At 47.0% G+C, this 24,264-nt stretch overlaps 1 protein-coding gene across 8 annotated transcripts in view; it reads left to right on the top strand.

Moving 5' to 3' along the window:
- Positions 1 to 24,264, top strand: part of DOT1L (DOT1 like histone lysine methyltransferase) — a 52,689-nt gene that overhangs the window by 8,479 nt on the left and 19,946 nt on the right. For all 8 annotated transcript variants that reach the window (XR_010622751.1, XR_010622753.1, XR_010622752.1 and 5 more), the window contains exons 2-10: positions 4,110 to 4,153; positions 6,031 to 6,105; positions 7,806 to 7,869; positions 9,107 to 9,335; positions 12,217 to 12,311; positions 14,619 to 14,681; positions 21,080 to 21,135; positions 22,835 to 22,914; positions 23,685 to 23,753. Coding sequence is in view for 2 of the 8 variants with exons in the window: in XM_065745872.1 (XP_065601944.1) it covers positions 4,110 to 4,153; positions 6,031 to 6,105; positions 7,806 to 7,869; positions 9,107 to 9,335; positions 12,217 to 12,311; positions 14,619 to 14,681; positions 21,080 to 21,135; positions 22,835 to 22,914; positions 23,685 to 23,753 (775 nt within the window). In the remaining 6 variants the exon portion in view is untranslated. The remainder of the gene's footprint in view (positions 1 to 4,109; positions 4,154 to 6,030; positions 6,106 to 7,805; positions 7,870 to 9,106; positions 9,336 to 12,216; positions 12,312 to 14,618; positions 14,682 to 21,079; positions 21,136 to 22,834; positions 22,915 to 23,684; positions 23,754 to 24,264) is intronic.

Below are 24,264 nucleotides of genomic sequence, written 5' to 3'. Positions count from 1 at the left end.
CAGGGCTCATGGCGTATAGGATTACCCAGATAAGTTTGGATTTTCTTATCTAATCCCTTCTTCATTTCCTCACTTAAGGGAGCAGCAGTAATTGTCTTCAGGGAAGGCTTTCTGTCCTCGCCTCCCGTGGCAAGAAGTTTGCTGCTTCGTTTGTTGGTGTGGAAACTGAATGTCCCTGTTGTGCTCTGGGATAAAGTCAGATAATATTAATAAAGTCTATCCATACGGTGTGAAATATTGCTTGGAACATCTTTCCCTTTTCCTTACTCGAACTGTAACCAGTGTGAGGCAAGACCTAAAAATGCAAAGCAATGTGGGGCACTGGTTATGACTGCAGCAGCTGGAAGTGCTTTGGGTTCTGCTTTTCACAGACCTCTGTCTGCCAGGATGTTGGAGGTGGACATGCTGCTGGCATGGATGTTGTGCTGGGGGCTCTTTCTGTGTGGGGTGTAAATGAAGGTGAGCCCTGGGGCATGGGGGTTTGGGATCGTGTCCTGTGTGGATGCTGCCCTGTTCCTGCAGCAGCTTGCCCTGCCTGCCTCAGCGTCTGGAGGAGTGCTTATCATCCACCACAGATGGTAGAAACCTAAGGGACATTAAAGAGGCACTTGTCCTGATAGTCTTCTGCAAGATTGATTGGCTTTTCCTAATCCATCTTTTTGATCTCTGCTAGCCATCTTGTCCCCAGCTGTACCATCCTCTCCTTTGGATTTATGGACGCTCTCTGCAGAGAGGGCTGCAGCTCTGGGAACTGAGCTGCACTTCCAATAGGGGCTGCTGAGACTGACTGTCTTCGTTAGGCAAATTCAGTAAGATCACAGCACCTGTAGGTCAGAGTTTGGTGGTCAGAACAGCTCCTGAGTGGAGACCGTACCCAGGAATTTAAAACTTTTGTCCTCAAGGTTTGGGCTGTTCGCTGCCTTAAGGAACAATCCCAACACAATGCCAATAAGATCTCCTGAGAGATGTCAACCTGAAAAGTAAAGCAACCGAAGAAGGATGTGTTGGGTGTGACGTTACCTCCCCCATAGCAGCCAGCTGGTGTTGTGGCACCAACACAACTGCTGGAGGTTTTCTTTCCTGCTCCTGTATGGTGTTGTGCAAAATGTGATTAAATTGTTCCAGCTGTAGCAATGGATGGAGAAATGTCTCAGGGCTGGAGCTGCTCACTTGTGCCACTGGGGCTTCTCTGCTGCTCCCTGTACAAAACTAGACCCTTAAATTGGCTTCTGAAGAAGTGTCTGCTTTCTTTCATTATTTTCCACATTTCTTGGCGAAAAAAACCCACAAACAAACACAAAAACTTGTGTTCTCTCTCCAAGAGCTCACGTTTCGATTTCAGCCTGAATGTTGAGGCTGAAAGCGAGAACCTTTTATATTACACATTTCAGCCAGGCTGCAATAACTTTTAAGGTGCGTTTATTTATTTGTATTATTATTATTAAAATTAAAAAAAAACAACCAAAAACACTTGTTAAAAAAAAACACTTCAAGCACGCTCAGTTCCTGTGGGCAGCGTCTCACTGAGAGCACACAGCGGGGAGATAAGGCCTCGCCCCATGGAGTAGTGCTGTTCCTGCACATCCACGCTGGGGTCTGGGCCTGAGATCTTCACAGAGAACGGCCCGGCTCTGTTAGCAGCATGGCAGGGCCTGGCTCTGCAGGTGCCACATCAAGGCCTGGGCCTATGTTGCACATCGAGGCCTGGTCTTTGGAGCAGCGCAGGCCGCACACCAAGGCCTGGACCTGTGAGCAGCACATGCTCCCTCAGCAAGGGAGGGAGGAGGCCCTGAAGCCTGGGTGAAAGAGATGTGTATGGGTCCTTTTCAACGTGGCACTTTCTGTGATTTTGTGATAAGGAGCTTCAGACAGCACGTGCTGTGCTGGTCAGGCAGGGCGGGAGGCTTTGTGACTGCAGCGGTTGCAGCCCAGCCCTGTTGCTCAATGCTCCCAATGGGCTCACATAGAGCGGGTTCAAAGTGCTGTACCAATGAGAATTGGGCACAGGGAGTGATGGGCTGGTGCTGCGTGCAGGCAGTCTGTGCTTCTGCTGAGGTTTCTGCTCACCTTGACTGTTGCTGTGTGGGAATGCAACAGCGTGAGCACAGGTGGGGCGGCTAGCACTGGCTGAAAGCTGTCTTTGTTACACCTTACCACCCCAGCATTGAAATGGAGCTACGAGCAGCCTCTGTTTACCTGTTATTTTGTCCTTCCCTCCTCTGTTTTGTGCTTTGAATGAACGTTAGGGGATGGTCTTTGCAAGGCTTGCGTGAGATCTTAGGAACTTGTCCACTCCCACAAGGCATATTGGAAAGAATGGTGAACTTGGTGAGCATTCCAACACGAGCAGCTTAGCTGCAGTCAGTGGAACCTTTTTCAGCTTCGTTGCTGCTAGATAAAGCATGAGCTGAGCTCTGAAGGCCCCTTCTGGCAGGAGTTGCTCAGGAGGCACGAGGTTGCTTTACTAAAACCACTTGCTGGAACTGTCGCTGTATATATACATTGTGATATTTATTTATGTTTAACTCAAGACTGAGGAATCTGCTAAAGAAGCATTTTTTGGTCATTTATAGGGGCGTTTTCTTGAAGGCTCTTGTAGGACAAGGGGTTCAGTGTGTGTTCTGCTTGCAGTGAGCTTGCAGAGCCGTCATTGTAACTTCTTCAGGGAAAAAGGTTATATGGCAGTAGGAGCATGAATTCACTTTTCCGGTATAATGTGCTTATGTTGATAAACCATATTCTTACTATGCAGGAACACAGTTTACTGGGAGAGCTAGATCATCCCGGGGGGTTTATGCTGTGATAATTCTGTGCGTAGTGAAAGGTGGAAATTCAAAGGGAATGTTTATGGATGAGCTGAATGTCTTGGGCTATTTTTGTACCGTGTAGATAAGAAATAAAGAGACAGGAGAGCCCTCCTCCTGCATGCCTTTCTTCTTTACGTGTGCATTTACAGGCACACGCTCCCATTGAATCACTTCCCTGTTTTCTAGGCTAAGGCACACTGGTGCAGTTATTTGCCTGTTTATTTGTGCTGCTGCTTGCAGCTGGATGTGGGCTGTGCACTGACCCATGGACTGGAGGAAGCCCAGCACAGGGCTGTTAGCACAGCTCGCTGTGTCAGCATGAGCTGCCGTGGCATTGACATGTTGGGATGGAACCAAGGGAAGTTGGCTTTTGGGCAGCTCCATGTTGAAACCCATGTATCCTGACTGCCCTTGGGTTGGCAGCTTCTCCTTTTTGAGCATTCTGTTTTTCTCACTTGACCCCTTTGATAAACAGAATTATTTATTTCTGTTGGGAAAGTAAAAGTAAAATAGGAAGTGTTCTTTCATACCTTTGTCATAGCAGACTTAAGAAACCCTTGACTGTTTCGTGAGGTCTTTATCCGGGTGTGCTGGTGTGAGCTTCTGGAGGGAGAACTTCAACATGATCCTGAGTACATGAGCTGGGAAATCTGCTCCCTCACATGTATGTGAAAGCTGTGGTGCAGATGGGGAAAGGGTTCTGTTTAACTTAAATTGAAATAATCCACAGCCACTTCTGTCATCCCTCCATTGGTGTTTCTCCTACCCTCCCTCCCCCTGCCCTGCCCCAATCCATTTCCTATGGTAACTATAGGAATGACACATCTACAGCAGATGAGGGAATTTGGGAGAGTGAGCCTATACCCTTCTAACACTGAACGTTCCTGGATCCCAGGCTCCTAATTAAAAGGTCAAAGCCACTTTAAGAGGTGTCTAAATATAACCTAAGGGCTCTGGTAGCTACAGCTTCATGTGATGGATACAACAAGATATATAGAACACCTCCAACTTTCCAAAATTAGACCTTTCTCATAGCACGGTGTGTATATGTGCACTATGTGGGCTTCTGGGGCATATGCTTGGAGTGACTTGTGACACGTGGCTCTGGTTCTGTTGCTCTAGAGTAAAATCTTGAAGTAATGGTCTCATTTGGGTTGCTCTAAGGGCAATTAGGTAACTCCTTCCCTTGTACGTTTGTCACCTGTATCGTGGATAAGACTGTAATTCCTGTAATCTTCTAAAAAACAACACACCTGTCATCTCTCTGAAAACATCTGTTTTTATTTTTCTCCTTTATTTCAGGACAAACACCATGATGCTGCTCATGAAATCATTGAGACAATTCGGTAAGTGCTTGGTGCAGATGTGGCTGGAACCCTTCCTTGTGCACTGCCATATCTCAGTGAGTGGGCACTGTAGGGTATAAAGGAGGGCAGCAAGTTTTCATGGTTGGATGGTACAGACGAAACGCAGAGTGGTGTCCAGCCTGCATCCATCCGAGCTTGGAGCCTGGTCATCCCATATGGCCCAGCAAGCTGTTCCCAGCATGACTGGGAAAGCTTAGTGGTATTGCTGGTAATGTCACTTGTGCAGATGAAATCATAATGTTTGACTGCAGTCTGTGGTAGGAGAGAAGGCACGGGTGCCATGCTGGAGGCTAGAGCTTGGGCGATTAGTGTTTTAAGAAGAGATGTTCCTTTTCTAAGCCCAGATGCAGGCTGCCCTGCTGCTATTCCTTCCTGCTCACTCGTGCTGATGCTGCTGAAGTTCTGTGCCTCAGGAGCCCGTGTTGGAGTGATCATGGGGAAGGTGGTGCTGGAAGCTGTTGCCTCAGTCCTCTGTGCTGCTTTCAGTGCTGTGCTGAAGGCAAGAGGGGGCTTGTGTAAGAAAGCAGTTGGGCCAAAGAGGTGTTTCACAACTGTCTTGCAAGCACGATTGCAGTGCAAGCAGGCTGTTACAGGGCTCCCTTTTAGGTTCATAGGTTCATAAGGTTGGAAAGGACCTACAAGATCATCTAGTCCAACCATCCTCCTATCACTATCCCTACCCAACTACTAAATCAAATCCCTGATTTTGCCTGCCTTGTGCACAGTGACCACAGCACAGTTGTGAAAGCCTTGAGTGAAAGAACACAGAACTGTTGATCCCTTTGGGCCAGCAGTTATCAGCTGTTGATGGCCTATTTGACTAATTGAAGAGAAAAATGGGGACAGTTATAAACTTGGTTAGGGGAAGGTAGATATTCACCACAAGAAAGCTGGGGATTAGTATCAAATGGGGATTTGTACTTTTTAACGTGTGTGTATGTTTATTTAGTAAGGCTGGATCAGGCAGAAGGAACTGGAGCAGCTGGATCTCTCCTTGTGCTTTTTCACCATTTTAAAATGGAAACGTGCATCGTGGTGCAAGGAGAGGAAATGCTGCTGTTCCCATTGGTGTCCTTTCTGTTATCGTGGTGATGGAAGCTCTTCCCTGTTCTGATGATTTCAGAGGGAAGTCTTTGCGAAGCCAGCGTGGCTTCTCATTTGTCTCTGATAAGAGTTCACCATCTTCTCGTGTTTTGAGTGTGAAAATCTCATCTGTGAGATGCAGTTGTCAGATGTGCTGCAAGTGGGGCTGAGCTTTCCCCTAATGGCAGCAGCGTGTGGGGCTTTGTTAATTCAGCACAGGGAAGAGATCTCCCAGCAAAATTACTTTTGCAAATCTGTTTTGGGTTGGGTTGTGCCAAGTGTAGAAGCAGCTTAGGGAATATCCTTGCCATGAATGCCTGCTGGTGGTGATCTGGGCTGCTGGAGGTGTTCTCCACCCTCACCTTTGTCAAAGCTGTTAGAGTGGCAGTTTTATTAAGAATTCATTTCAAAATACAGTGGGTTTTGTTTTGTTTTGCATTATGTTTTATGTTAGATTAACATCAGCCATGGCTTTGGGTATTTTTAGACACACTCAATACACTTATCGCCTCAATTTGAAGCTGTTTCACTTCCAGAGCTTTATGCCAATGTCTGCAGGCACCTCACTGTTTGTTCGACACAAATACTGACTATTGCAGCTTCCCAATTAGCATTTTGTGCTGTCTGCCTTCCTCCCAACAATACCAGGAGCTTTTATGTCTGCTGCAGCATTCTGTCTCAATGTACAGCAATGCCAGTCTAAAATGAGAAAGACTGCCTTATTACAGCTAACGGGAAATGTTGTTCTTATTCTGTTCCTTCTCTCCTTCCAGGTGGGTCTGTGAAGAAATCCCAGATCTCAAGCTTGCTATGGAAAACTATGTTCTAATTGACTATGACACAAAAAGGTGAGAAAAGAATACTTCCACCAGGAGGACAGGCCAGCACGGTCTGTATCAAAGCCATTGGTGACTGGTTATTCTTATACACTACAAACCAAAGTTTTCTTCTGGAGCTGGCAGAGTTATTTTGGTAGGAAATGTGTAACAGAAATATTGGCAGAGGCCGTTGGATGAAGGACATAATTGGAAACTGCGTACGGCAGAAAGTTGAGCTCTGCTGCAGTACGTAGGAATTACTCACTGCGAAACAATGATCGGTATCTACGCCCTTGGACTGAGTCCAGCCTCAGCAAGCTGAATGGCACCGAGCTTTCTACTTCTGTAGTAACTCAGAATTCCTGTTTAGAAAGCTGCGTGCCAGAGCTGTCTGTCAGCACTGTGTCCTTCTCCTGCCCGGGCTGTGGGAGCTGAACCTCCCCCTTCTTCCTCCCTTCAGAGGGATAAGTTGAAAGGTGAACCATTCTTAGCTCTCTCTCAGGCAGCCAGGAGTAATTGAAGGTGTTTGTGTCTGCATGTGAGTGCCTATTCCACAGAGAGCTGCAAATGAACGTATAGTGTGTGGCTAGTGTGTGGTGTTGGCCTTGGGGCTGGTGGGGGCCCACCCTCAGCCTGCAGCATCTCCTGGGGGTGAGTGTGTGTGCATGAACTTGCTGTACTGAGGCAAGAAAGAGCTGACCCTCGAGCTGTAGCTTGCAGAGACATCCCTTGTTGCTTATGTGGGGAAAAACAAAATTCATTCAAGTCGCATGTAGGGAAAAAGTGCCTTTGTTCAAGTCCACAGAGTGACTAAACTCATAGATTGAGGATTGCAGATGAAATGCCATCCCTTGGTAAACCAGCACTGGTTATAATCCCAAGCCCTGAGCAGGTACTGCTGTCATGATCTGCTTCAGGTCTTGTTTCCTCCTCTCCACTTCGTTTTAACTGCTTGATTGTGGTGCCACTTCTTTCTGTGTCCCCTGGTCCCCACTTCTTGGTTCAGAGATGGCCATGATTTAGTTACCTTGCTCCCCTAACTCCTTATTTGTTTTATTTTTATAGAATCTGGTTATATAATGCTGAATTCCTAGCAGTATCTTTTCCTCCCTGGCATGAGATGAATTTTTGTTAATCCTCTATGCTTCTGCCATGGAGGCATCTGGCTGCACTGCCTGTAATCCTGAGCAACCCGCAAAGCAGTCGCTGTCACAAAGTGCTCATCATAGAACCATTCTGGTTGGAAAAGACCTTTAAGATCATCATATCCAGCTGTCCACCTCCCACCAATACTGCCCACCAACCCCTGTTCCTTCATACTTAGATGGAGCAATGGAGTATATACACTGTACATTCACATGTGTCTGGATGTAGGAAAATAAGTAGTGAACTATGAGGACAGCAAACTTTCTCGTAAATCAGCTTAAATTCAGTTGTTTTCCTGTTCCCTCGGGGAACTGATATTAAAGGAACCTTCAGCTTCCAAAATGGAAGTGCCTTTTTTCTTTTCCCAGCTGCTGCTCTGCTGGGAAATGATTGAAAGCAAACTATGCAGTGTCCTAAAGCCGTGCAAGTAATCACATGTTCTGCAAGAAGCAAACCTGAAATAGATCAGCTTCTGCAGTGACAGAAAGGGCTGAGAGTGGTGCCTTCAAGCTTGCCTGTTGCCCCCCTCCTGTTGCCCCCCTCCTGTAGCCCCCCTTTTGTTAACCTGTGCTCTCTCCCCACAGCTTTGAAAGCATGCAGCGGCTGTGTGACAAGTACAACCGTGCCATCGACAGCATCCATCAGCTGGTACGTATGGTTATTGCTGTGCCACAGTGCTTAGCCCGCTGCTTTGGATTCATGTGTAGTGAACAGCATCTGAAAAACACGAGGGGTTGGGCACTGGGTTATATGGTGTAGTCTGGTGGTGTCAGCTTCAGTGCTTCCATTCTTTTTTGTGTTTAAATCTTTTATTAAACTGTCTCTCCTTGGCCATCACTCTCAGAGTTACTATTGGAGGAGCTGTCTTAGAGGGAGAAAAAAGCACAGTGACTTTTTTTCCCCCTTTTTCCCTTAAAGCAGGTTGGAAGCTGGCATTCTGGTGCTCTTTGGCACTTTGCTGTTCCCTTCAGGGGGACAAAGGAAGGTTTCTGTGTATTTCACTTGTAGAAGTTGCACAGGGATTTATCATATAGGTTTACTTTTGCATGTGGAAATCTGTGGCTTATGGGTTCTGAAGTCATCCATATGAAGCCTCCTGTGTATTGTGGCAGCGAACCATGGCTTAGGAATTTCTGTGCTTGCCATTCAGCTCTGCTCTGTGCTGTGGGATCACTCTGATGGGGAAAACTAGAATGTAATCTCAGACATATTTAACAAGGTGTGGGTTTTTTTTGGTTGAATTGAAGGAAGTAAAACATGAGTAATGAATTAATGTCAGCATTCTGTTTAATTTTGAAATCATAGGTGGGTTTCTTTTCCTCTCCATTGTGCTTGTGGGAATTGCTTGAAATGTGCAACACAGTGAGACCTTGGGGCTGTCCTGTTTGGGCCTGCAGCTCCCTGAAAGTTGTTTGGTTTCTGTGTAAATGTCTGTTCCTCCTGCCACCTGAATCTCAAACATAGGAGCGTTCAGGCAGGATTCTGGAGTAGTCCTTTTTGTTTGTTTCTCCTTATTGAAGGGAGAGGCAGACATTTCTAGCACTTGTGTTTAGGGGTGGGTGTTTCTTTTGAAGAAACAAGGGAAGCTCGATTTCCATCTCTTTCCTGCCACTCCCGTTTGTGTACATACAATCCCTCCCACCCAGTAATTCCCAGTGGAAGCTGAGCCACTCTCATGCTGAGGTCACAGCCAACACCAGTCCAGTGGTGATCAGTAAATAAAAAATGAGTGATCAAGCTTGCACACCTTCTGGTGCACTCATAACCATGCTCTCTGTTGATGTTTTTTTTACACTCCCCTTCATTTCTACTGGTGATGCTTGAAGCTGTCTGTTAGTTCAGTCCCATGTGCTCGTCCTCACGTTGGATTCCTCTCTCTGTGCAGTGGAAGGGAACCACCCAACCGATGAAGCTGAACACACGTCCCTCCAACGGGCTCCTCCGGCACATCCTGCAGCAGGTGTACAACCACTCGGTGACCGACCCCGAGAAGCTCAACAACTACGAGCCCTTCTCCCCAGAGGTGTATGGAGAAACCTCCTTCGACCTGGTGGCCCAGATGATAGATGAAATTAAAATGACAGAGGATGATCTCTTTGTGGATTTGGGCAGTGGTGAGTGACTGATGACTGAAGGGTTTTTTTCTTCTTCCTGCTGTTTGTTTTTTTCTTTTTGTCATAAATTCACATTTGGAAAGTAAACCAGGACTAAGGACTACGTTCTAGAATAAGCACCTTTTCTAGTTAATCCCCAGTGATGCTTCTGCTTTTCACAATAGGATTAAGCAGACCAAGCAGATGTCGCAGGCCTTGTTCCCTGTGGTGAGATGTTGGCCTGCAAGTGCCATGAACCCTTCTTACAGAAAGCTCTTTGTGTCTGTTGGTGAATGCCCTTACAAAGAAGGAACAATATATTAAAAAAAATGCTTAAAATATAACAGCATTTCCATTTTTAAGGACTCATCAACTTTCTGTGAATTCAGTTCATGCCATTCGTATATGAAGATGTGATTTCCTCACCTCTCCCATGAAGTGTTGGGCATGTAATCTGAAAATTAGGCAGTTTTTTCCCTCTGATGTACTCCTCACTGTGTCAGGAAAAACTTCATGCTTGTCTGTAACAGCTGTGTTGTGAGACCCCACAAATCCAGCTGAGGGACTGCAACTGCCTCTTGTGTGTAGGTTGGAGATTTAAAAGGAAGTTTGAGTTGTTCAAGAAACCAATTATGAGTCAAACCCATGTGGAACATATAGACACTTGAGTAAGGAGAGGATGTTCTTCTTTTTGTTGCTAAAATCTGGTTTTGAGCAGGAAAGGAGTAATAAGAATTTCCCCTTTTACTGGATTGGTCTTAAAATTGTAGCTGAAGTTTTGATTTTGGTTCTGATATGACGCAGGACTTATAGGGAAAATATTACATTTATATCTATTTAATTGGTTATTAAACAAATAAATTTAAACCGATCAGGACAGCCATCCTCCCTCCAGATCTCAGTGTGTCTGCAGTCAGGGATCTCCTCCTCCTGACCCTTTCCTCCCTCTGTGCAACTTATGTCTTATTTTTCCCGTTCCAGTGACTTATGTCCAACTGAGACCTGCCGAAACGTGTCGGGTCCAGCAAACTATTTTCCATCTGGAAGGAGGGAAAAAAAAAAAAAAGAAAAGCCATAGATACTGATGACTGTTCAGGAGGGTAAAGAAGGTGATATCTGAAGTCCTGCAGAGCTGCTGACGATGGGACAAGGAGTGTGTGGTCAAGCTGAAGCACTCAGTGTGCTTCAGTGTGTACTGTCAGAAGTGGGATATGGTATCTGTGCTGGGCTTACTTATTGCCTTCTCCCCTCTTTTCCCTTAGGGGCTGACCAGCCATGTAGAAATCCACAGTGTAAAGAGTCGCACATAGGAAAGGAGTGATTTAAATGTAGAACTCCTCAGCTTCCCATGTTTGGAGTGCTGCGACAGTTGGAAACAGAATTGCACGGAAGGAGTAAACTTTAGAAAACTGTAATCAGTGCAGTACTGAGTGTAGCATAAATGAAAGCCTATTTTTTCCTACCGACCATGGCCATGACCTCCCAATAGCTGCATGCACTCAGCAGGGGCTGAGCCCTCCAGGTGCTGTGACCACTCCTGTGCTGAGCTGCCAGGAATGCGTGGCTGATTGCGGGAGGAATTTATGCAGGTATGCATCATCGTTAGGCTAATGGCGATTGCAGCAAGGAAAGAAAGGACAAAGAAAGGGGAGATTGGGAACTCGTTATGTTGTACTGTGTTAAAACAGTGCGTTCTTCCTCTTGGTCTTTGTCCCTCAGGAATAAGAAAAGGGAAACAGTTCTTCCTCGGATCTCATTCTTCCCCCACCCCAAAGGATATCTGTACATCTCTATTTGCATGTGTATGGGAAATGGGAATTTGGAGGGGGAAGGAAGGAAAAAGGAAAAGAAAAAAGTCCAACAACAAAACGGTGCTGTCAGCAGCTGAGCTCTCATTGTGCCAGCAGCCTATTGCTGGTGAGGGCTTCAAGGCAGCAGTTCCACCCCTTCAATTAGCAGCACTGCTTCCTGCTGGCAGCCAGCAGCGTGCACACAGCAGCGTGGCTCTTTGCAGGTGGGGGATCTGCTCAGGTTCACTCTGGTTTCCATGTGGTGAGATGGGAATGCGTGCTGCATCAGTCATGGGCAGGATGCACTGCACTGGTGCGTTGGCAGAGTGTGCCCACTGAGAGCTGCAGCAAGTGGGGAATGGCATTTCAGTGCCTGCAGAATGGGGGTTGCTTGTACAGGTTGATTTGGGATGGAGGGGAGGACACACATTGCTCAGGTATGTGTAGGAACAGCTCGATGCTGCTGGAGTGTGTGGTGCAAGCAGAACTAGGATGGGAAGTTCATGCATTTCTTGGTGCTTCTGAGATTGTTTTTGGGTCTTGCACCTGGTCAGGTTTTCTAAAGCATCGCTCTGTGTCAGCCCATAGGAAAACTGAAACTGTGCTTCAGTTGGAAGCTGTATCCATAGTCTTTGGTCTTAGGAGCGTGACCAAGGCCATTTGTTTCGTGCTGAGGTGGGACTTGTCTGGCTGTTTGCACCACTAATTATGTCCTGAAATACAATCTGAAGTTAAATGCACCTCTTGGTGAGCTGTTTGATAGCAAACACGAGCCACGTTCACCAGCACGTTTATCAGTACAGGCATTGCTGTGCTGTGGTCTTACGCTGTTATCCTCCAAGTTCTGAAAAATCGAAGCTGTAACACTGCATTTCTTTTTCTTCTGTAAGAGAAGTTAAATTGCAGTGCTCAGTCCCTCCCCAGGATGCAAATTCCTTTTACAGGAAGGTGGGTTCTTAGCACTTGTAGGACAATGGGGCTCATTTCAGCAGCGCACGATTTGAATTGCAGAGTAGATGGAGCTTTTAGGACTTTCTGCATGTTTCCTATTAATGACTCTTGGCTTTTCTCTCTTAAAACCAGCACTCAGGTCTGTTTTCTCTCTCCTACAGGTGTGGGTCAGGTGGTGCTTCAAGTGGCCGCAGCCACAAACTGCAAACATCACTATGGTGTGGAGAAAGCTGACATTCCAGCCAAATATGCTGAGGTCAGTGGCTTGCAGTGAGCAGTGTGCATGCTTTTTTTTCCCCTCAGGTTAAGCCCTGCAGTGCAGCATGCCTGGGTGTGCTGTTTCCCTGGGCCTGCTGAGAGTGTCAGTGATGTAGGACTTATTTGAGAGGAAATGCAGTGTAGGCTTCACCTACGCACCTACACTTGTGGGTGTGAAATGGCCCTCAGAAACCAAATGGGCTGTCAGAAACCAAAGCACTAAAAGCATATCTGGGAAGGAATTGACTCAACAAACAGTTCTTATGAGGTTTTAAAACTGCCTTTCTGCCTGAGGCACTGCTGCCCCTTTTTTGGTGTCCCACAGCTGAAGTTCAGCTTGGTTATTAAGGTGGCGTGGGCTGACCATCAAGGCTTGTGAGTGCCTTGTCTGGATGGTGACTGTGTGCAGCCAGAGGAAGTCTTACACCAGTGCCATGATGTTTAGGCAGGCAGGCAGTTTTCTTTCAACTTCTTTAATACGGTGCCAATGGGGACACAGAGTCAATTCCAAGGCAATCCTAGGAGGCAAGCGAGCTACAAGCAAGCAATCAAGGTTACTCATGCCTCACCATATGAAGTTTACTTTCTGTGGCAGACTGAACAGAAATGTACCCCTCCATGTTGTTAAAATAAGCTGACTCAGTCTGTGCAGGGCAGAAAATTATGCCTTGTGAAGGAAAAACAAATCCTTGATCCTCCTTTTTAAGTGGTGTGGGCAAAAATGCTTAAACACAGTGGTGAGGAGGATCAGACAACGATCTGCAAATCCATTTTGTTTCTCCTCCTGTGACCCAGTGGAAATTTCCAACTGGAGCACTGTGTGAGCCCTCTGGTTGTACTGGAGAGTCGCTATCTGAATTTAATAGTGAGCTTAGTGTAGAGATGAATGTTAAAGAGGAGATGTTAAGTTCTCACTTGCACTAATACCCCTTCCCATCACTGTGCAAACATAGGGCCTTAGTGATAATGGTTAGCAAACAACAAAAAAGAAAACACAACAAAAAACACCACCCAGAAATTAAACATTAGCATTAACTCGTGGGCTGCCTTCTGTTGCAGAAAAGCACCAATATTTCATAGGGTTATGGGATGAACAAATTGTATAGCACTGTTCTACTGGTTGCAGATTGAGCAGCTGCTGCCTGCGTGCAGCTGATCTGTACAGTGCTGTGTGGAGCTGTTCTCCTCCCCAGCTCTGACAAAGACCTGTGGAAGAGATTGGATTAAGTTTCTAGTTCAGATTGGCTGTGGCAGCACAGCTCTGGCTGCTTTGGTAAGGGAAGGACACAGATGGCTTTGAATACCTTCAGCTAAAGAGGAAGAGAGTCTCGTGGATTTGATTTAGTGAAGTTGTCCTTGAAGAATAAAAGTTCAAAATATGTCCGTCCAGCATGTGAAAATACCACTGGCTTTGGTGAGCTGTCCTGCAGAGCTTAGGGGGGCTTGAGAAACAAAGAGTTTCAGCACACATCTGTTGCACACACGGTTGCACTGAGCTGTGATGGAGATCTGCACATCTCAGATGTCAGTGGAGCCAGAGCTGCTGCATTCTCCTGTATCTCCTTTCATTGCTGCCTCCAGATTTGGGCCCTTCCTTTGTGGAGTCAAATTCTGGAAGTGCAGGAGGTTTTTTGAGTCTTAGAGACCCTTGAGTGTAATTTTCACACCTGGTGTATGGGTGGACCCTCACTGCAAATATAAACTAAGCCATCTTGGTATGGGGTTTTTGGTGTAATTAGTGGTTCATTTCTCCTATCTTTGAGCAATGGAACACTGGTGCCAGCTATATGGCTGGCCTTCCATCCTCTGCAACCCCAGTCTGTTCAGATGCAGATGGAAGCACTCCTTGCTCTGGCAAGTTGGTGCTCCCTCCACTTGCTGTTGCAGTTGCTTTGCATGTTACTTTCTGCTGCTTCACCCTAGCTGACCTGTCTAAGCTTTGCTATCTGGGCTTAGATTGGATGCGTTCAGTGCCTCCTACTCTGTGGGATTATGCACCACAACACAGCAGCTACTTAAGGCTGTGCCATTTTTGGTGGTGAGCAGCATCTGCTCAGATTGCATTGCTTATAACATGTAATTTTGCTGAAAAGGGTGGGAGAGAGAAGAAAATGCCAGCTTTGTCTTGATCCTGGTGTAAATGTTTTTCTTAAGTAACAGCAGTAAACGTCTGCCTGTCTATCCCTTGGGTATTTATGGGGGAAAAAATGGTGAGGAAGGGGTTATTGGGTACTGTCAGAGCTGCATCTACTTTCACTGATGTCTCACTGTACTGAGATGGTTTTGTTTCTCTTCCCTCTTCTAGACGATGGACAGAGAGTTCAGAAAGTGGATGAAATGGTATGGGAAAAAACATGCAGAATACACAGTGAGTGCAATTCAGCTGAAAAGCGTTGTTGTTCCTGCTGATGTACAGAATTTGCAAAGTCCTCTTCAGCCCTTCACCAGCAAAGCTGCAGTATGAGTTGTGTCTGCTTCCCAGCTTTACCTTGATCCCAAGGATGGTGCTTTCTGAGATGTCCTCCCTGCAGCCTCTTTCTGTCATTTATTTTTTGGTGTGGTGTTATGGAAGCTCTCTCAGGGCTTTTCAGAAGTTGTTGGAAGGTTTATTCTTCCAGCACTCTGTTGGTCACAGTGTCTGGCTGTCTCGTGTCTTCTCTTTGTGTTAATCCCTTCCTTTTCCCCTTCTCCTTCATATGGTCTGGACATTCTCAATGTCTGAGCCCTCTGCAATAAAAAAAGGATGAAGCTTTATGTCCTGCAGGCAGGTGAAGGTGTGATCAGTGGGATCATTGCTGCAGGGGTGGCAGGGGCTTGGAGTTCTGCATTGAAGAGCAGCAGTGAGGTTAAGGCAGAGAGTCCCAGCAGCAGTAACTGGACAGGTGGTGTCCAGGTGGAGCTGCAGTTGGGTGTGTGGGCTCAGGATAGCAAGCAGTTAGCTGTCCCCTGAAAGAGTCATCATGAAATGCTCTGAACATGGAACCTACACCAGGAGCAATCACAGGCATCTGTCTGTCTTGAGCTGGGGACATGTGCTCCAGAAGCTTTCCACTTCTGACTATTCATCATTGCAGATGTATTTTTCACTCCAGAATAGCAGTTCTAAGCTTGCACAGATCCGTAGACTGCTTGATGTTGTTCCCATCCCTTTTCTTTTTCTTACCTTCTTGCCATTAAGAAGCTGCTCTCCAGCTGATAGCTTGCCTGTGGGGAAATCTGTGTAGTCACAGCACAACTGCAGCCCACTGGGAGCTCTGAAAATACAGTGTTGGTGCTTCTCTGCCAGTTCCCCATGTTCAGGAAAGAGGGTGGATGGATTGGGGCTGTTCCCTCAAGAGACACAGGGGCACTCTTCTTGCTCAGAGGTTACACATTTTTGGGGACCTGCTTCTACTTTTCTCCTTCTTACAGAGCCATTGCTGTATTAGTGCAATGGTTTGAACCACACAACACTTCTCATTCCAGCAGCATGGAATCAAATGAAATGGCAACTCATTACTGCAAGCCAGTCTTAATCTTCTGGGGCTCTGCTGCAGCCCTGAGCCCTTTCTGTAGTGTGTTCCAGGTGATGAAGGATGCTCTCCCACTAGGAATTAGGCTGAGAAGGTGACAGTGCCACCTCTGTGCAACTTCCTCCCTGAAGTGCCTTGGCTGGGTAGTGTGGGCCCCTCCAGCAGAGTGCTGGGCTTGCTGTGGGACTGCTTTGTAGCAGGATTGATATTGAGCTGCTAACTCTTTCCTGCTGTGGAAACCCTGCGAAGGCTTCGCTCTTTGTGAAGTGGCCATATGGCATTTTTCCATTGTGTCACCCGACTGGCATGACATGAAAGGAGCTGTTACTGAAGATACTCTGCTTACGAGCTGTGCAATTTAAAGAATAGGAGAGGAACTCGGAATAAAATATTGGAAGCATATTGATTGCCTTAGGCAGCAAGCATTTCCATATTGTGCATTCCAAGCGATGGAATCTGTTGCTATATGGAAACAAAGCTCCTTAGTTTCTGCTAGATTTTATAACTTTAGTTTCCTGAAAAAGTGTTCAGAATAAAATTTCTCTTGATTATGCATTCTGCTTTTCTGGAAAGAAGGGTCCCAAATTTCCATCTGCTGGAGATGGAATAGGAATCATAGACTGGCCTGGGTTGAAAAAGGACTTAAAAGGGCATTGAGTTTCAACCCCCCTGCAGTGGGCAGGGCTGCCAGTCTCTAGACCAGGCAGCCCAGAGCCACATCCAGCTTTGCCTTGACTGCCTCCAGGGATGGGGCATCCACAACCTTTCTCCTCCAGGTTCCATGCTTATATTATTTGAAGACTTGAATGTTTCTGATAGCTTTTTGCCAAAACAATTAGTAAGAGTCTGATGCTGCAGTCTGCGATCAGCTGAGCTTAACCTGGGGGTCCTGCCCTGTTGTTTTAGACATTCATGAGAAATAAATAGATGTGTTGAGAAGAGCCAAAGAGGAGGTGAAGCGTGGCAGAAGTTCAGTGGGAAAAAGGCTCAGGTCCCACTTGCTGCTTTGCCTAGGTGATGGGGACAGTGGTTTTGGCTTTGTGCTCTGGCTGCTGTCTTGCTGTAAAAGTTAAAACTGTGGCACGTAAGGTGGCAATAACTCCTGGAGTTGAATCACAGAATTGTAGGGGTTGGAAGGGACCTGTAGAGATCATGGAGTCCAACCTCCTGACAGAGCAGGCTCCCTACAACAGGTTGCACAGGTTGAGCCACAAGCCTTGATTTTAGGTTCCTAATACAAATAGATTTTTGACTCTTTCTTGAAAGTGGTCAGTTGAGCGTCTTACATGTTGTCATGTAACTAGTGTTAGTTCAGTGGTGTGGGCTTGCTGCCCTTCTCAGCCTCCCCTCTGGAATTATTACTGCTGGGAGCTCTGAATTGGGTGAGCAAGATCTGGTGATAGCATTTAAAACCTCTTTGTATTTCCATTACACTTTGCCTACAATGGTAAACAAATGGTAGAAGAAAATGTCTCTGGCAGTGGGTGATGACTGCAGCTCCCCAGCAGGTGTCCATTCTGGAGTGGAGGAAAGATTGCTCAGCATATACTGACATGGGACATCTACCTCCAGCTCATGTGGGTCATCCTGTCTCATAAACCTGATTCTAAATGAGCAGAGTTTCCCTTCAAGTGTCAGGCTGTTCGTTCTCACGATTCTAATTGGGGGGTAACTTTCTGGTAGGATTCTTTCATAGCATTTTGTATTCAGTTGCAGTGTTTCAACTTACTTGTAAGTGCTTGCATCCTTATGCCTTTGTTGCTCAGTTTCAGTTGCTCCTCTGCTTTCCTGATGTCTGATTCTCAGTCAGTGGGGGTTATTGAATAGCCTTTGCTATTCCCCTCTGGTGTATTGGGAGGGAATCCTTTATGGCTCCATGCATTATGCCAGGGTGTTGCATTTCCTTTCAGCTCCCCTTATCTGCTCGTTTCTCTCCCCGCTGCTCTCCGAAGTTTCCAAGATCAGCTTTGCCCCCATTTCTTTTAAAGCAAAGGAGGTTTTCTGAGGTCATCAGGCCTGGATAACGTAGAGAGCCTGACCTGGGGGAAATGTCTGCCTGTGTGCAGCTGTCTCATTAAAAAGCAGTATTGCCATTAAGAGACGGATGGGTTTTCATGGTTTCTAGCTGGAAATGCCCACACGTGGACCCAACATCAGAGCCGTCACCAGGTACGTGGGGCACTGCCGTGCAGCAGAAAGTCATCTTCCCTTGAAGTAAGATTTCAGGCTGCCCTCTGTGCCCCTGTGCTGCTTTGCTCAGGCCAGCACCCCATCCTTCCTGGTCTCTGTTCTGAGCTCCAGCAAGCAGTGATTTGTGCAGGAGGAGCATCACAGCTCCTTTCCTCACAGCAGCTGCTGTACAGTTTGGGGCAGTCAGTGACATCACTGTGCTTAAAAATCCCACTGCTCAACAGGAGTAAGGAGAAGGCAGGAGGGCTGGGTGGCCCAGATATTTTTGAATGCCCTATTTCAGCGGGAAACGCGATGTTTTGGTATTCAAAAGGGCCTCCAAAACATCCCCTGTGGCTTTGAAATGATGCCACGTTTCGGAGGTTTGGATCCATGCCTCCGGTTATTTTTGAAAAGAACAGGAACCTAAAAATATCCGTGTGTACTTTACCAGGCAGAATGGACTGTGTTGTGTTGGTTTTTTTTTTTGTGAGCCAAGTGTTTGCACGGAGGCTGCTGGAATGAAGCATGCTGTGTGTGAATTTATGGCTCCGGTGAGAACGAAGCCTTCCTCCGAGCAATCAAAGAACAAGTAGAGTTGGCAGGGAGCTCTCAAGGCCGTCTGCTCCCACTCCTTGCCCTGAGCAGGGACACCCACAGCTCTGCTGGGTGCTCAGAGCCCCCTCCCCTGAGCTCGGGTCTCTGCAGGATGGGGTACAACCAGCAGAGCTGCTCTTCTCCATGGGGGTGGACACCTTGCTGCCACTGTGTATAGTCTGCACACTCTGTAGGGCAGAGCTACCAGTTGGAAAAACCTGAATATCAACCTGTTTTCCCTTCTAAGTTTAGAAACAACGCGGGCTGGCAGCTCTCTGAAGCGGATTTCAGCGAGCTAATTATCCTTTTAGATAAAGCACGTCTCCTGCGTTGTCTGATCAGATGAAAATATCTGCATTACAGATGGCCCCCTCCATTCATTATTTACTAAGCAGATTACGTTTCTCGGAGAGAGGAGGAACACGATGGGGGTGGGGACACTGGTGGGATGAGATTGAGTGCATCCCTGATGCAGGGACTGAGCCCTGCTGGCGTCAGCAGCACTGCACCCAGGAGTGGACCTGTTTTCCCACTTGTTTTGCTCCCCAAATTAGTGTTAGCCATGGAGTTGAGTGGGATTTGGGGGGGAATTTTGTTGGATTCCTTATGTCAGCTGATGGTAAAGGTTTGGTTCCTGTGTTTAAGCCGTTGTTTGGCTCTCTTGCCCCTTTTGCTCCCCAGGTACAGTGCATAAAAAAGCGAATGGTCAGAAGTAGCCCAGCCACATTGCTTGTGTACTCTATTTAGAATGCAGTGGATGACTGAGCCAGGAATCACTGTCTGCCTTCCAGAGTGGAAAAATAAGCAGTTTTCTCCCAGCCACAGAGGACCATCTGGTTATTTCAGCACTTTGGTATTTCTCCTGGTGAGATGTTTCCCTCAGCTACGGCTAAGTGGAAGCTAGGGTGGCATTACAGCACCGAAACGGATGGGTTTAAGCAGTGCTGAGGTTTGTTGGGGTTTTAACATGTCTGTATTTTGCAAAACAGGGCGAGGGAAGCATCTTCCATATAGGTTCTTTTGGGTTAAGGCATGGAGGTTTCGGTTATGATTGTTCTCCAAAGCATGTAGGTAAGATAGATGCGTGGTGTAACTGGATCCAAGCAAGTCAGGATCCAAACAGGTTGGATTTCGAGACCTTTACTTGGAGCTTCATGTTTCAGAATAGCTTCGTGTTACTCTGGCACTTCGTTCGTTTGACAGATTATGGCTTTGTAATCACACCCTGTTATTTCTGAAGCATTTTTCATTCTCCTGTTCGTTTGTGGAGGTGTTAGAAACTGACTGCATTGCATGGAAGGCAACAGTACAGGAGCTGCCTTGCAGAGGACATTGCTCAATAAGTACAGCTATCTTGCTTGTGGATTTTTTCATCTGTGTCTTGATTCCTCTACCAGGATACAAGAGTAAAACAGAATTATCCCGTAAAAGAATCTGGAGATGATCACAGTCTCTAAATAAGGCACGTAGAGCCCCAGAAGTAATGTTTCACTGTAATAGCTGAGAAAGATAATATCCTTTTGAGCTGTTCTGAGGTTGCAGTGAGTGTTTGCTGGAGGTCTTGGCAATGTCTGGCAGCTCTCAGTGGGGTTGGGTCTTTCTGGGCTCAGTCTCCAGTGTTTGCTTTGTTCTTATTACAGTGGGGATATCAAAAAGTACATCATCTCCTGAGCAGGTGTGGTGATGTAGGTGGTCCTTCTGCTTTGTGGTACAAGCTGACTTTGGGTTTTTGTAACCCACTGCCTTCAGCTGGTTCGGGCACACTGAGCTCTGCGCAGAGTTCCTGCTCTCTTCCCAAGACCTCTCAACATGCACTTCTCTTGGCCCTCCAGTGCAGTGCCTTTGCCATCTTTTCTGTGTCTCTGGGTGAGGTCAGGCTGCTGTGCTGGAAGGGAAGGCTGTGGGGAAGGCACCCGGCCCCGCTGCTGTGGGTCTGCTGGCTCAGCTATGGAGGCTTGGAGAGAGCTCGAGCAGTGCAGTGCCACGCAGCTGTCACTCAGCTGGAATTAGACCTGGCAAGCAAAGTGCTCGTGTCTTTCCAAACAAAGGAGTAGGTACAGAAGAGGGATGCTCAGCAGTCACTGTTGCTGCTTTGATGTTTGTGAGCTTGTGATACAGCCATCTTCCTGGCCCTTCAGAGGGTGTCATTAATTCATTATATTGCTGCATGTGACTTTTTCTCTCCCTCTCTTACCTTCCTCTCTCACGCTGCCTTCATCTTTCTCATGTTGCACAGCAGCATGGCCCTGAGATTCCCCTCTTTCTTTACCCTTTAGAAAAGCTGTGGGGGTCCCCCTGTTTTCCATCGGGGAGGTGTGCTGGGGCACAGAGACCCTTGCCCACTTCCCCCATCGGAGGGTGGGAGCAGAGGGGGGATCGCTGGGCAGAGACAGCAGAAAGGGAAGGGACACACATGGAAAGGAACAGTGTTAACTTACTGGTCTGTGTGGTTTTTGTGTTTCTTGTCTTTTTTTTTTTTTCCTTTAAGCTGGAAAGAGGTGACTTCCTCTCGGAAGAATGGAGGGAGAGAATTGCAAACACAAGGTACAGTACAGCCATTGAGCACTGCGTTATGAACTGAGCACTGGGGAGGCTGTATGATGGAAATTGGGAGGCTGGCCAGCTGCTCTATAGAATTTCTGTAGCAAATACCAAGAGCTGAGCTGCCAGCCCTTGCATTGGCCTCTTCAGATCCTGTTTTCTGATTAGAGGAATGGATTTAAATGCATGTCGTGGGATATTACACCCAGGGGCGTATCCAAGATAAATTCTGGTTGTATGGCTCAGGAGAGACCCCCGCTTTTTTGTCGTTTCCTTCTTGCTTGTGTTGAGGCTTTGCTTGGCTATGGGTGCCGGCACACTTCCCACGTTAAAAAATAATTCAGCAAAAGAGCAAATGAATCTGTTCCAGCTCAAACTGGGGATCCATTCAGACTCCACCTCAATGTGGAGGTCCGTGTGGAGGGTTACTTCCAACACACTGCACCTCCTCCAGGCTTTGGGTGCTGCCTGTTAATATGGGCAGTGCTCAGTGCTGCAGGTCCCTGCCCTGGGGCTGCAGAGCTCTGCAGGGGCTGTTGTGCCAGAACTAGCACTGAGAAACACACACTGAGGAACACACGTGGCTGTTTCTCCTTCTCCCTTTCCTTTCCTGGATGTTTTCTGGTTGCATTAACGTGCCTGGCTGTGCTGTGTGGCCTCTTTTCTGGCACGTGTTGGGAAGGAGCAGGAAGAAACCCCTGCGAGCCTCACTTGCCAGGCAGGGCTTCCCACATTCCCAGCAGCAAGGAGCAACAAGACTTTTTATTTTTTTTTAATGTATGCTTCTCTCTTTCTTTTCCTTTTCCTTTTTTTTTTTTTTTTTTAATCTGTGGTTTTTAATAACTTTGGCTGCTGCTCACAGACACATTGTCCTCGCTGAGCACGTCTCATGCATAGAGAGGCACGAGGAGGGGAGTTTGCAAGCAGCCCTCTTGCAAAGGAACCAGTTCTTTGTGCAGTGTGTACGTGCAGGGTGCTGGTAGGGAGCAGCACAGGGACATTTGGACACAGCCCCCTAAAAATAACCATTTGTTTTCCTTTTTGGATCCGTAATGTGCTCTGCTTCTTTCCCAAACCCTCAGACCTTCATGGAGGTGCTGTGTTCTCATGTGAGCATTGCTGTGTTTCCTACCCCAGACAGAGGTGCAGCTGTTCAGTTGGGATTAGGGTGAAGTGCAGGGTTTAGGGAGGTGCAAACCTCCTATACTAAGTATACTAAACCTCCTATACTAAATACTAAAGAGCAGCTGTGATCTTCTGCTGTTGCACTTCAAACGTGAACAAGTAATGGGATGAGCCGTGCATGTGTAGCACCAAGGATTGCTTCCTGTGTGGTGGTCGTCGTGTTGATGTTTGCTCTCTCCATGGGAGAGGAGTGAAAATATTTTGCACATTGTTTCTGCCTTGAAACTTGCTGATGTAATGAGTAAGACGTGGTGCAACGCCAGCTGTGTGCCGGGAGGAGCTGTCGGAGCACGCTGCCCTCTCTCCTTTTCTTAAATGTCATTCTCTGGGCAACACTGTGGGTTACAGAAAGCATTGTGTGGCAGTGCCAGGAGTAAACTCTTTGTTGGATGGAGGGAGCTGCTGCTCTTGGCTTTTATAGGGGCCTGAATGCTGAGAGTGGGCGTGGGGTGGTGGTGTGGGCATGCTTGGTGCCATGCACCCGTCCCTGTTTATTAACTCCACCGTTATCTTGCAGTGTTATTTTTGTGAATAATTTTGCCTTTGGTCCTGAGGTGGATCACCAACTGAAGGAGCGATTTGCCAACATGAAGGAAGGTAACCAATCCAAATTCCCACTTTTTCCCGTGTGGTGGTATCTGCCAGGTTGGTGGCTTTCCTTCTGAGCCATACGGAGAAGTGGTTGCGCTGTGGTGGGGACTTCTGCTTCATGCTTCTTTCCAAACACAAACCAGAACTCCTTGTGATCACATAGAGTCACGGAATGGCTGCTGGGTTGGAAGGGACCTCATGAATCACCTAGCTGCTGCCTCTCAGCTAGGAGGTCTCTTGGAGGTGGCTCTGCACATTAAGTCTTCCTGCAGAGCTTTTTGGTCAGGAGAAGCTCTTGCCTGCTGTGGGGTTCCAGTGTTGGGACCCTGGGTGGTGGGGACACCCAACAGCGGGCACTGCAGAGCTTCACACCACGAGGGTTTGGCTGTGTGCAGCTTCCCTCATTGTGTGCTGAATTCAATCACTGGGTTCTCCTTTTTGTGTTAAAATAGGGACACGGTCACGGGTGACATCTTGCATTCTCCACAAGGAGCAGCCCTGATGTCACCCAAGGTGCTCTGGTAGCCTCTTCTTCCCCTGTAACCACTAGGATAAGTCCCAGCTTTGGTGGGCTATATCAGAAGTTAGAAAAATAAGAAATTCTGGGGGAAAAAAGCCCGACAAACTGAGTGTGGAATGAACAGAGAAGCAGTGGCTTCCTTAGGACAGCTCTGTGTGAAGGAAATAATGTGGCTTTGGGGCTGTCTCTGAGGTTGTGGTTAAAGAACTGCTCATTTCGGAAGGAAACTGACTTTGCTTTTCTGTTTCTTTTCCAGGTGGGAGAATTGTGTCCTCAAAACCTTTTGCACCTCTAAATTTCAGAATTAACAGTCGAAACTTGAGTGGTAGGAATGCCCTTTTTGTTACTGTTGTTCAGATCAGTGCTGTAGCTGTTATACAAACGCATTGGATGTGCTTCTGTTGCTCTTTTATAAAGAGTTGTTAAGTGGGGAAGTTGTCTTGTGTTAATGTAGCACAGGTAGCAGAGGGAAATGCCTTTTAAATCACTCAAACAAAAAGCAAACACGGGTAGATCCCAGCAGTTGTGGTGTAAGCAGCACTGACGCTGATGCACTCCACTGCTGAGTGCTTTGTCCTCAGTGCTGCAAACAGACTGAGCAGCCCCATCCCATGCACACCCCATTGCTGTCTCTGTTTTGCTGCCAGCAGTGTTTCTTTTTGTGTTTTTTTCTTCCTTTCTGAACACAGCAGACGTGATATTTGTCAGTGTTATCCCTTCCAAGTATGTGAGCTGCAGTTTGATGAGCACTCACGTGCTATGCTGTTGGGTTTGCTTCTGAGCTTTCAGATTTATTGTTGAATGCTCTGCAAGCAGTGGGATGATCCAAGCTGCGA

Source organism: Cyrtonyx montezumae, unplaced genomic scaffold, assembly GCF_038088225.1.
Source record: "Cyrtonyx montezumae isolate F1298 unplaced genomic scaffold, pur_monq_1.0 scaffold_39, whole genome shotgun sequence".
NCBI classification, from domain to species: Eukaryota; Metazoa; Chordata; class Aves; order Galliformes; family Odontophoridae; genus Cyrtonyx; species Cyrtonyx montezumae.
Note: the sequence above shows the minus strand (reverse complement) of the source record. Positions and strands in the feature narration are given on the sequence as shown.